Source organism: Grammomys surdaster, unplaced genomic scaffold (genome assembly GCF_004785775.1).
Source record: "Grammomys surdaster isolate TR1022 unplaced genomic scaffold, NIH_TR_1.0 125833, whole genome shotgun sequence".
Lineage (NCBI taxonomy): Eukaryota > Metazoa > Chordata > Mammalia > Rodentia > Muridae > Grammomys > Grammomys surdaster.
This window is the reverse complement of record NW_021620661.1, coordinates 2704028-2716800: the sequence shown is the minus strand read 5'-3', so window position 1 is coordinate 2716800 and position 12773 is coordinate 2704028. Positions and strand designations below refer to the sequence as shown.

Sequence of the window (12773 nt, the reverse complement as noted above, 5' to 3'; positions counted from 1 at the left end):
TGTGTGTGTGTGTGTGTGTGTGTGTGTGTGTGTGTGTGTGTGTGTGTAATCAGAATAATCTTGTTACTTAGTCTAGGAAACTAGAACTGGACCAATCCCTGGGTGGGTCACTGTTCTGATCTCAAGCTATGTTGGCTTGGACAACCCCAGTAAATCATGATCTTGGGATTTCCCCTGGAAATGACTAGCCTGGCACTGGCTTCTTTGTAACAAGGGATTTCATACAATTGGGGTTGTAAAGACCTGCTACAGTGGCCTTGCTCCTCTCTCATCCGTGCTGGAGACTAGGCAGTCAACACATGAGGCTGCGGGGGACTTACCATACTACAACCACAGCAATGATATATACTAGTGTTAAAACAATAACCTTTGGCCTCTGAGGTCTCATCACCCCTTTAATGAACCAACTACAAGTTCAACATTAATACAGTATGTTACAGAAGAGACTGGTTGGTGCAGAAGGTCTGTGAAGAGTCTACTTGAGGAAGAGTTCTCCTTACTACTGACAGATATCTAACTCAGTTACTTTTCCCTCATTTTTTTCTACATTTCTTTACTATCTGCAAGTAAGTCTTTCGATATGAATTTCAATGTTTGCAAAGACTTGAAAGTTGTTCTTTTTGAAGTAATTGACACTTTCTTCATTAACTTAGGTAAGCCATTTGCCACTTGAGAAAACATCTCTGTTGCAACAGAATCTGTGAGTGTCGCCTGCCCACAGCCTCCTGAGAGAGAAAAGATGTTTATGTCTGTAACATACAATCATATCTGTAGGCCACTTGTGTCTGGTGGCTAACTAACCTGGTCTTGTGATGGTATAATGTTTTCCGGACATGCCACTCAGCTCACAGTGGAAATTAGCAAAAGTACTCAGGGAATTTTCTTAACCTTCTGTTATGTAATTTGATTGCCTCCATGGGCTGCTATTTCTCCCACTTAAGAGTGAATTGGTGATGAATGGAAAGAATATATTAACGTTAATTTTCCACCAGATACCAATCTTGCCGGAATTCTCTAATAGTTTGCTGTGCACTGAATTCTCTAATGGTTTGCTGTGCACTGACAGGCGTGTTCCTGTTCAATTTCCCGTCTTCTGTGCAATCTTTCTTAGTCGTCACAGACAGGCAGGAGTTCATCCATGTGGCAGAAACAATGCTGGTTTTGAGTAGCACGCAGCAGAAAGGATGCTTGCACTCCAAAATACCTGCCATTTTTTTTCAGACAAGGCGGTTCGTAAGTTCTCTAGCTTCTTCAGGTAAATGCAACTTTATCTCTCCAAGGCCTTGAGATTGTGTCTGATGAAGGGCTGTCATTGGAGATAAGTGACACTTTTAAACTGTTTTTCATCCCTGCTGTGTCTCAGGTGTAATTCACTCACCTAAACTTTCTGACAGACACATTGGTGTGAATGGGGGGGGAAAAAACCACAAAACTCACTCGCATATACCTCAAATTTTACTATTGGGAGTCTTAAACACATTCATTTCTAAATAGGTCTTTGTGGTTTAGAGACTCAAATGAAATTTATTTTCTCTGCAAAGATCAAATTAAGTAAGCATTTGCAAACCACTTGACCTCCATTTATGTGTGCCGTATGGATGTGTGACTCCGGTGTGTGTATGTGTGCATGTGTGTGCTTGCGTGCTAGAGTTTAGTGTTGGGCATCTTCCTCTATCACTCTCACCTTACTTTTTGAGGCAAGGTCTCTCACAGAACCCAGACATCACCATTTCATCTAGATTGGCTACCCGACAAGCTTCAAGAATCCTCCTGTCTCCACCTCCCCAGTGGAGGAGGTGCACGCCATCATGCCGACATTCACCTCAGGGGACCTCAGAGCTTCATCCTTGTGTACCAAACACTTCTCATACTGATCCACCCCCCACCACCACCACCTCCAAGTCTCAAGCTGCTTTGCTTTAAGTCATTAGGACATCGTAAATTCTAGAATTTCTAGGCCTAATGGGGCACTGAAAACCACAGGTAGAGTTCTGAAAGAGCTGTTCCTCATGAACCTGCAGGGGTGCTGGGTTGTCTATGTACGAGGGAATCTCCTTCAGCAGTCAATCACCTGATCAAGAACAGTAGAGTGTGAAACAAACAGCATCAAATGATAGCGATTTTCAAAGACTTGGAGCTTGTGGAATCTTGTCTGTTCTCTGATGAAGAAAATTTGAAAGGCAAGCATGTTGTAATGTGTGTAGGGTCAGAGGTAGTACTAATTGAACTTTGGCAGGTGTAGTGGTTTGGATATGCTTGGTCAAGGGAGTGGCATTAGGAGGTGTGGCCTTGTTGGAGCAAGTGTGTCACTATAGGTGTGGTCTTTCAGACACTCCTATCCTGCTAGCCAGTCTTCTCCTAGCAGCCTTCAGATGAAGATGTAGAACTCTCAGTTCCTCCTGCACCATGCCTGCCTGGACAATGTTGTGTTCCTGACTTGATGATAATGGACTGAACTTCTGAACCTGTAAACCAACCCCAACTAAATGTTGTCCTTTATAAGAGTTGCCTTGGTCATGGTGTCTGTTCACAGCAGTAAGACCCTAACTAAGACAGCAGGGGTAATTTCTTGTATTGCATCTGCATTTCACTTCAGCTATCATAAAAAATGCTCCAGACACACTGGAACTTGGTGAACAGTGTGACCTACGGATGCTGTGCACAAATGTCATCCATTTCAAAGCTACTCACTTCTTGGCTAATTCATGTTGTTAACTTCCTCTAGAAACACAACTCCACCCTCAAATAACACCTTTCCAGGTGTGGTGGTTTGAATGAGAATGGTCCCCATAGGCTCATACGTTTGAATGCTTGGTCATCGGGAAGTGCCATACTGGTGAGGATTTGGGAGGTATGGCTTTCTTGCAGTAGGTATGGCCTTCTTGGAGGAAGTGTATCACTGGAAGGTAGGCTTGGAGATTTCAAGGGCCCTCTCTCCTTGAGTGGCTCTCTTTTTCTCTCCCTGCATATCAGGATGTAATTCTCAGCTACTGCTCCAGTGTCTGCCTGCATGGTGCCATGTTTCCTGCTATGATGATACTGGACTAGCCCTCTGAAACTATAAGCAAGGCCCCAGTTAAATGATTTCTCTTATAAAAGCTGCCATGCTTATGATGTCTCAACACTGACCAAGACACCAGGTTCTCCAGTTCACATAAAACGACATACATCTCCAGTGTACAACGGAAGCATGCTAATCTCTCCCCCAGAATTCCATCTGTTGTCACTCTCACACAGGTTTCCCCCTTTGTTTTCAAATCAAAATGGGAATGGCTGCTTGAAGGGTTCCAATGTGGGGATTTAATCTTTCAATATTATGATTTGGTGTGTGTGTTGGAGGGGTAGTCTTCAAGGACTTTGGCCATGCAAGACTTCAACATTCATAGTTATGACAGTAGGCACTACGTCTTTAAAGACTATTATCAGCACCACAGAGTCTTAGTACCTGAGACATACTGTGTGTTTATCTTGCTTATCCTTTTCTTACCAAGGAACTATGCATCCCACTGCAGACAAACACTGACAGACAAGCCACCTCTTACCTTAGTTCCAGGTCTGTTGCTTATAAACTCTGGCTCTGCTGGTGATTGCTAATCTCCAAGTCTAAGATGCTCAAGGCCCTGTAGGTCTCCCCAAGGCAACACCTGAACTAAGCATGGGGCACCTTGATTTAGCTCCTGTCATGATAAACAAAGGTTTTATTGCATGGCCAGTGTCGACTAAGAAGGAGAGCTTCAGTCATCCTTTCCCACTCTTTCTCTGATGACTTGATTCTGTGCTAAAGGCTGGCTCCTCCTCTGGCTTTTCTTTGTCTGCAAAGTAAAATCACCAACTAGAGATATTCATTTTTTTTCTCATGAGACAGGATAGTTCCCAGTCATTCCCAGCTCCAGAGCTATCCATCCTATACAGGTGATCAATCTCACTGGCCTTCTCATTTCTCTCTCTCTCTCTCTCTCTCTCTCTCTCTCTCTCTCTCTCTCTCTCTCTCTGTGTGTGTGTGTGTGTGTGTGTGTGTGTGTGTGTGTGTGTGAAGTGTCCGAAGAGAAACTGTATTTGAATAAATTCAAATCCCCAAGGCCAGAACCAGACAAACCCTTCCCAAGTACCCACTGCTGCTGTTTGGTAGGAGAGCTCAGAAAAGCCTTTCTCAGAAGAGCCAGTCTGGAAAACCTGTGGTATGGACCAACAAGGATCTTCAGAGTGGATTATTGGTGCTGTCTCCTGATTGTCTTTGTGACTGCCAAGTATAGAAAACACTGTACTGAAAACACATGTCTTCCCAGTGTGCTGGTAAGGCTACTGCTTAGGTGACAGTGGATAAGTATCCGGGTTATTTTAACATCAACCAAGGGCAACTAGAAACAGGTTTCAATCTCCTACCTTTACAACAAGGGAATGACTCAACTGTTCATGGCCAAAGTGAGAAAATAAAAACTGGGGGAGTGGACTCGTTTGAAAAGGAGAGCTAGACATTAAAAAAAAAAAAAAAGGTTCTGGCCACATGTGAACCAATGCTTGCCGTACTTCAATATAAGGAAGAGAAGCCCCAGTTACTTATTAAGACAAAACCAAACTACACTGTTATGTTTGCCTTCATTATTAATTCCTAGGGTAGCGTCTAGCAAAATATTTGGTCCATAAGCTTTATTGCTCTTAATTGTACAGCAGAACTGATTGTCTAATAGTATGGAATCCAGCCTCTGGAAGCTCACATGAAAGTCAGGCATATTCTCACCCTTAATGGTGATGGGATGTATTAAAAGGGGCGGTGCATTTGAGGAGAAAGTACTAGGATGTGTCATCCAAGGAGACTCACTCTGCAGTTCCATCTTCCAGGTGTTCTCTTCCTCCCACCATCTCCTAAACCTAAACCAACCTTAAAATATCTAGTATAATATCTAGCATGTCTCCTCTTGAAACCATGGTGGGAGTGGGGAAATTTACTTGCATTCCTACCAGATTCCAGTACCACAAAAACTTAAGACCATGTCACCATAGTACCTTCTGGTGACAAACTCAGAACAGAATAAAATTAAAATTTTTTTTTAATTCATAAAAATCCTTCTGCAGTTGTCATGCTTAATTTTATTTGTTAATTGAATCATTGCATAAAGCAAGAGAAAATTCTACAGTGCCACAATAGCAGAGAGAGAGGGAGAGAGAAACAGAAACAGAAACAGAGAGGGTGAGGGAGAGACAGAGAGAGGCAAGAGAAACAGAGAGAGACATAAGCAGAACCATGACATATACAGATGCTAGGTTCACTCCACGCAGGGATTCAAAAAAGCCCCTTGGATGAGAAGCACTGTGATGGAATCTGGAAAAGCCTTTGGAGGTTATCAGGTCTTGGGGAAGGCCCTGATGCTACAATTATTGACCTTAAAGAAGACCCGCCAGACAGTTCTATCCCTTTCTACACTGTGTTTAAGGCCAACTTGAGCTACACAATGAATCAGACCTCCATCCCCCCTTCAGACTCCAGTTCTGTGGGTCTCCAAAACCAAACATGCAAACTCTGGAGTGGAAAATAAATGAAAAACGCATAGTATCCAATTCACATGGGAGAAGAAGGGACACAGAAGGAAGGGAGGGATGAATAGAAGGAGGAGAGTAATGGCTAGAAAGAAGAAGAAAGAAGGAGGGGGAGCCCACACAGGGGCTTTGAGAAGGTTCTAGAAAGGCAGACAGCGGTGAGGTTTTTCTGGACCATCTAAAGATGGTCTGCAACATAGTAATGAAATCCACAGGCTTCCAATCAACAGAAAACTCACTGTGAGCCATAGCTCCGTTCCTTGCCAAAGTACCAGGATTATAGGAAAACACCATCACCCTCAGATTATGATATATTCTGTTATATATAATCTATTGAACTTTATGATATATTTTGTTATTTACTATACACCATCTTCCTGTTAGGTAAAGCAATTGTTTTTAAGGGTTTTTTTTTAAATCTTAGGTAAATTTGTCTTTTTTAATTATTTCATTGAGTTTACTAAAACTTATCTCATAACATTTTTAAACTGTAGGCCTGAAGGACCAATTACATCAGTACTTCAACATATAGAAAGCTATAAAATATGATGCAATAATAAAAATCTTCTGTGCTTGCACCACTTAATAACATCAAAATGTTTTCACATGCATTACCTAGGTTCTCTCTAGCAACCTCTGCTACAGTAGGTCTGACACCAGAGGATCACAGAGCTACCGTGTTCAAGGTTACTCACAGAGGGGATTTTAAAACCCGACTCACTTCACTGACATTTCCATCCGGTAAGGTAAATTGGATTTTTACATCGAATAGGAGAGAGTGGGTGACATTTTAAGAGTCCATTATTTTACAAGTCAATTTTGTCAGGCCCCACATATCTGAACTTCTCAATATTCTTTATGATTTCCGTGGACTCATCCTCACCCGTGTTTTATGTTAAAGACACTGAGATAACATCAAAAAAGTGCAAGGAAAAATTTAAAACTTCTCCCTGCTGCACTTTTATAGGCAACTCAATTGTTCAACTGAAATAAGTTGTTGTTTTTTTTAAACAAAACAAAACAAAAACAAACAAAACAAAAAACAAAACCTCTGTCATAAAAAGGCATATGAACATTGGGCCCCCTCATTCAATTTTCTAAGATCAAAGTTTAATCTGCAAGGTAGAGAAGAAAATACAATGAGAATATGTTGATGTTTAATGGACAGGAAAAAAATCAATTTAGAATTCCTGTCATCATCCATCTGTAGTTCTCGTTTCTCCGAGTGTTCTTGGCAGAGCACACAGCCCCAGACGGCACGTTTCCACAGGTCCATCTGAGCCTCAGCTAAGCTTTGTCCCCAGTTGTGTCTAAGTGTTCAAGTTTTTTCAGGCCTAGCTGAGGGCTGGGAGTAAAGCACCTGGAAAATTACTAGCCTCATAAACATCCTGGAAACCCTTGGTTCTGTCCCTAACAGGAAGGAAGAAAGGGAAAGGGAGAGAAGAAAGAGGAGAGGGAAGAAAAGAAAACCCTGCAGCTAAACAAGCACGCATATTCTTACACAAACCCATGGGAGAGAATGGTCACGGAGTCAATTTTTTTTTAATTTTATTTTATGTGTATGAGTCTGTGTGAATGTGCACCATGTGTGTGCATGTGTGCTTGCGTGTGTGCGCACGTGTGTGCATGTGTGTGCATGTGCGCGTGCGCGTGTGCGTGTGTGTATGCGTGGAAACAAGAAGAGCTAATCAGATCCCGCTGAGCCAGAGTTGCAGGCAGTTGTAAGCTGCCCAAGTGTGGGTGCTGGGAACCCTGGAAGAGCAACAAGCCCTGTTAACCACTGGGCCATCTCTCCAGCCTCCATTTATTTTTTATCTTTTAAATCCCCAAACTCTAGCATTTGGGCAACAGACAATTTGTCACTTGTCGTTATGATTTCAAGACTGAAATTTTCAATTCATAATATTCACAGTCCCCACTGACAGGTTACAAATTCTTTTTTTTTAAATATATATAATTTATTTTTTTTTCAAATTGTAATTTATACTTATTGACACAGGGGTATAAACACAAAAGGCAGGATGTGGGGAAGGGGATGACACTGGAGCGTGGGTGTTCAGGGGGAATACAAATATTTTTCAGAACAGGGTATTGACTGGGTGAAGGTTTAGGGGACAGGTCACTATGACTCTGCCTAGGATTCGCTTGTCCTTATCTAAGTTGGTATTATCTGCCAAGGCTACCTATTTACAAGGTCTATGACTACTCAGGCTGGTAAATTGTCACAAAAACTGCCTGTTTACAATAGCTTATAGCCATCTGTTTCAGTGTTTATCCATAGAGACCCAAGACTTGGTGTTAGTATACATGTATTCTTATGCGACAGTTAATGTTGTCAGCTTGATAAGGTTAGAATTCCTAGGAAACAAGCCTGGAGCATGCCTGTGAAGGATTCTCTTGTAGGTTAGTTGAGATGGGTGGGTGGGTATAAAAGTGGGCAGGTACTTCTCCCGACTGGCAAAGAAAAAGACAGTTGAGCAGCCCACCTGCACTCTCTGCTTCCTGACCTCAGATGCAAAGTGCCCAGAGACCTCAAGACCCTGCAGTCAGGAGCTTCCCATCATGACAGACTCTAACCTGGAACTGCCAGTCAAAATAATCCCTCCTTACCTTAACTTACTTTTGTTGGGGTATTTCATCAAAACAATGAGAAAAGTGACTCAGTTTAGTGCATCATTACATGGCCAGTGTGGGCCTGGATTGGGGAATCAGTTTGAACCAGTGTGGGCCTGGATTGGGGAATCAGTTTGAACCAGTGTGGGCCTGGATTGGGGAATCAGTTTGAACTTCAACATCTTTCAGGAGTCGGTTCAGTGAAGCATTGCAGTTGCAAACCGTGAATATTTTTTGAATTTGATGACCAAATGTTTAAGTATCATATCCATGAATATTTGCTGCATGCAAAAAATATTTAGTAGGTGACCATATAAGCCCCAGAGCCCCCCAAATACAGCTAGAACACAAGTCCTATTCTAGCTTCTCTGTCAACACAACCTGTAGGCCTGTTCAGTGGAGATTTAATCATCCCTTTCTTCCTTGGGTGTTTGTTTGTTTGTTTGTTTGTTTTCATTTTTTTTTTTTTTTTTTTTTGGTTTTTCAAGACAGGGTTTCTCTGTATAGCCCTGGCTGTCCTGGAACTCACTCTGTAGACCAGGCTGGCCTCGAACTCAGAAATCCGCCTGCCTCTGCCTCCCAAGTGCTGGGATTAAAGGCGTGCGCCACCACCGCCCGGCTTGTTTTCATTTTTTAACAAGAACTGCTAACTTCTTCCAAGTAGAACACGAACAAATGAGAGACAGAGAGTGGGAACATCTCTGAGTCTACCACTCATTTTGAACCTAGCTTTCTGGCTTTGGGTATTGTTACTAATTAAACAGGGAAGGGGATAGTATTTCTAATTTTAAAACACTTTGCATTCTTCACTGTTTCAGATGCAAAGAACTTTAAAGGCAAACCCACAAAAGGGTATATAGTAAACAGGGCCTACTTACCAAAGGAGGTCACATAAAAATTAAACAGCTCTAAAGAATAAATAGTTCATACTGTCCAGGGGGATAAGCTATGCAAAAATTAAAACCATATTACACATACTAATCAGATTTGCATAGCACATCTGATTCATTTCCACACAGTGCCAATGCCCTGCTAGGTGCTGAGCCAACACATGTAGCTGGGCTGTGCCAATGAGAAGTTCAGACCCTGGGCTTTCCTCCTCTCTCTTCCAGCCGGCCAGGACACTGTCAGCTCCCCATGGACTTCTAATCCTGGAAGTAAAAGCAATATAAGCCTGTGCATTGGGAGCTTAGATCTCTCTCAAATGAGCAAGAAACTAAAAGTTTGTAGATCGATTTTCATAATCAACTTAACTGGATTCAGATGCACCGTGGAAACCTACCTCTGGGTGTATCTAGAAGGGTGTTTCCAGAAAGACCTAGCTGAGGAAGGAAGACCCACCCTAAAAATGGGTAACACCTTTCCGTGAGCTGGAGTCCCAGACTGAGTTTTTAAAAAGGCACACAGATTTCCAGCACCCATCCCTCTCTGCGACCTGACTGTAGAGGTAACAATCAGATGCTTCACACTCTCGGTTCCGTGACTTCCCAGCCATGAATGGACCTGACTCTCAAACCTTCATTTGCTTCTAGGATATTTCTTATTTCAATGAAAAAGGTAACTAATACAACGCCTGGTTTCTGTAACATTCTCTTATCTTGTGTCTTAGAAAAAAAACATATTTGTTTTATGTTATATAAAGAATTCTTCTTTCTCTTCACCCTGCTCTGGCAGATGATGCGGACATTTTGAGATGACCTTCTTCGCACCAAAGTCCCTTTGACCAGGAAGTGACAAAGGGCGGAGTCTATCCTTAAAGACTCCTTGGTTTGGGGAAGCAGTTACCTCTAAGGAAGAGCCTGACAAGCAGCCTGCTGGTTGGCTGCTCTGAAAATCCCTGGGAAATCTGCTCAGAAAAGATTGCCTGGGTTCAGAATTAAGAATGGTGAAGCCCGTGTCAACATTTGTCTCTGCCTCGAGTTTCTCAAAGTCATTTTCCCTTAAAGCATTCATTCCTATTTTGGGTTCAATGGGGTTAGACATTCGGCGTTGCTGAATGCCTGAGACAGAGCCATCCGCCAGGGTGGACCAGCCAGGCCTTCTCCACAACGGCTCACTAGAGTTTTCCCATGACCCACTGGGCTGTGGAAGCTCCAGTGAATGTACTTTGAACCTCCAGCTCCTGCTCCTCCTCCGGTTCCTTGGCTCCAAGGTTCTCTGTGTGGAGATGGAATTTATCCTGGAGTCCTGTGGATGAGCGTCACCTCTCAAGCAGCCGTTCAGGAAGGGATGTTCACCATTTTTGATGCCAAGTCCTGGTTTTGGCTGGACCTATGAGACAGGAAAAGAAGAACCAATGAAAGACGATTTTTCACTGACTCACCTCCAGAAGCACCATGTGTCTTGTCCACTCTCTGCTGTGCCACACCACAGCAGACTTTCTGTCGAGCCGTTTGACCTGAGGTGAGACATGAGTCTAATTATAAAGATCAGCCCTGGCCAGTTCCAAACAGCTCACTCTCATTCTTGGACTTACTAAGTGTTTGACAACGACAAGACTTCAGGAATGAAATGACCACTAGGCACCACCACCCTTCAGGTAGATCTGGTTGTTTAAACACTCACAGACATTCACAGATGGTGTTCAGTGACATCACCAGATAAGTTAAGTGATGTTTTACAACAGACAACAATCAAAGCCTGTGGTCACAGTCAAGATAAGGATAAGAATGGTAACTCAGTCTCTCAGTGATGGTGATACTTCCACTAGATCATGCTAATAAAGGTATCCCTCTTAAATGTGCCTAAGATACACGGGCTAGTGTGAATAAGCTACTACCTTTTAAAGCAAACATTCCTCATTTTCTTGAGGTGCAATTTATACCCGACAAAGCTTACCATTGTCTGGGAAAACAGGAAAAAACAAAGGCTACTTACATGTATGCCCTAGCATTTTAAATCACACAAATTGCATTCTGGTTCCAATCATACAATACCGGACAGCAAAATCCCCACTCTACAGGTAGCTGCCCTCACTTTCCACAGGATGGAGTTCACTAGAACACCTTCTGTCTTTGTATTGCTGGGAAGTTGGTATCCCACCTCTATCTCAGCACTCTCCCAAGACGATTTTTGGAAGCGACAATTTTCACCATAGAATTTGGTATGCCTCTCTATAAGGAGTCCTCACAGGCACCTACAATAATACAGGCTATGGCCATTGCTCTGCTTGCCCATCAGAACTAGATAGTAAGACCCTATTGCTAATAGCAATGCACTTTGTGCTGCTACAGGACATAGAGAAATCAACTGACAGGAAATTTGCTGCCTGCTGGCTAGTGCTGAAAAGTGCTACACAGGCCACTGGGAGAGAAAAGACATCAGTGGTCCTCTCCAGCACTAGACTCTGTGTGTGCTACAATGCCAATTCTAGGCAAAATATGCCCACTGATTCAGTAGTGGCATGACTATTACGGAGGAAACCCATAACTTTGCAGTCAGATGTCAGACCTTCTCCAGAGGACAGAATTTATGCCTGGTACTGTTAAGCTAGTCAATGCCCATGGCCTTGTTGAGGAGTTCTTAGACCCTAGGAAAGAACTTTCTATTATTTTGCCAAATGGTCAAGCTGCCTTCTAAGCATTTATGTTTATATCCATAAATCGGTGCTACTTTCAATCTTGAACACCAAAGCTTCTGTTTTGCAGAGGGTGGTGGTTAATACAGAAGAGACTCAAAGATAGTCAAAATGTGAAGAATACATTCAACCCTAAAAGGGATATCTATAGAAAGCCCCTCCTTCTACACAAGATTAGGTAACATCATGGAAGAGAGAGGTGGGAAAATGTGAGAGCGGAAGGAGTAGTGTTGACAAATGCTGTTCTAGGAACATGACATAAGTGTGACACTCAAGAACTCACACTGACTATGGTAACCTGCACAAACCAGTCAAACTTCCAGCATAGGTGGGGGCATGGCCCATGAGGCCCCACCCCTAGTTAAAGAGCTTTCAAAGAGGTCTGTGAGGTCAGGGGAGAACTCTCTATGCTTTATGTGCTCACTTTGATATGAACTACCATCATCCTAGAAATAGTCTTTGAAGAGGGAAAGAGAGAACCGGGCATTTGTCTCCCAAAATAAGAAGACAGAAGTTGGGGCAGAAGCAGGAACAAAAAAGCAGGTCTACAATGAGTCAATTACTGAATGCACACACAAAGTCTCTCTCTCTCTCTCTCTCTCTCTCTCTCTCTCTCTCTCTCTCTCCAAACGACAGGCATACATGCTCTCTTCTAAATTTTCTCTGTAATAGAAATAGAGAAACTGCAAAATCAATCTCCTAAAATAACAGGGACATCTATTTCCTCTTTTAGAAGTTTCAAATATGTCCCGTGAAAGGGTCATGTACTGACTGTCTCGACGTGTAGATAGCAGCCCAGATACTTGGCTCAGCAGAGCTGCCAGAGATGAGCCACAAATAAATGGTGTGGCTGTGTTTCAATACGTTTCTATTTGTGGAATGTGAATTTTGTGTCATTTTCATGTTTCATATTTCTTTTCCAATCGTTTAAAAATGGAAATCTATTCTTAGTTCCTGGCCCATAATTGTCCAATCTCCCCTGTCTCTAGATCAATGAATCAATGATTTTCATTCATATTCTCTCTCTCTCTCTCTCTCTCTCTCTCTC

General features: G+C 42.7%; 1 protein-coding gene across 1 annotated transcript in view; it reads right to left on the bottom strand.

Moving 5' to 3' along the window:
• Nucleotides 1-8768: 8768 nt before the first annotated feature.
• Fam124b (family with sequence similarity 124 member B) overlaps nt 8769-12773 on the bottom strand; it is a 19150-nt gene continuing 15145 nt past the window's right edge. Inside the window, exon 2 of the mRNA XM_028789458.1 lies at nt 8769-10419. Within this exon, the coding sequence (XP_028645291.1) occupies nt 9781-10419 (639 nt within the window). The 3' untranslated portion in view covers nt 8769-9780. The remainder of the gene's footprint in view (nt 10420-12773) is intronic.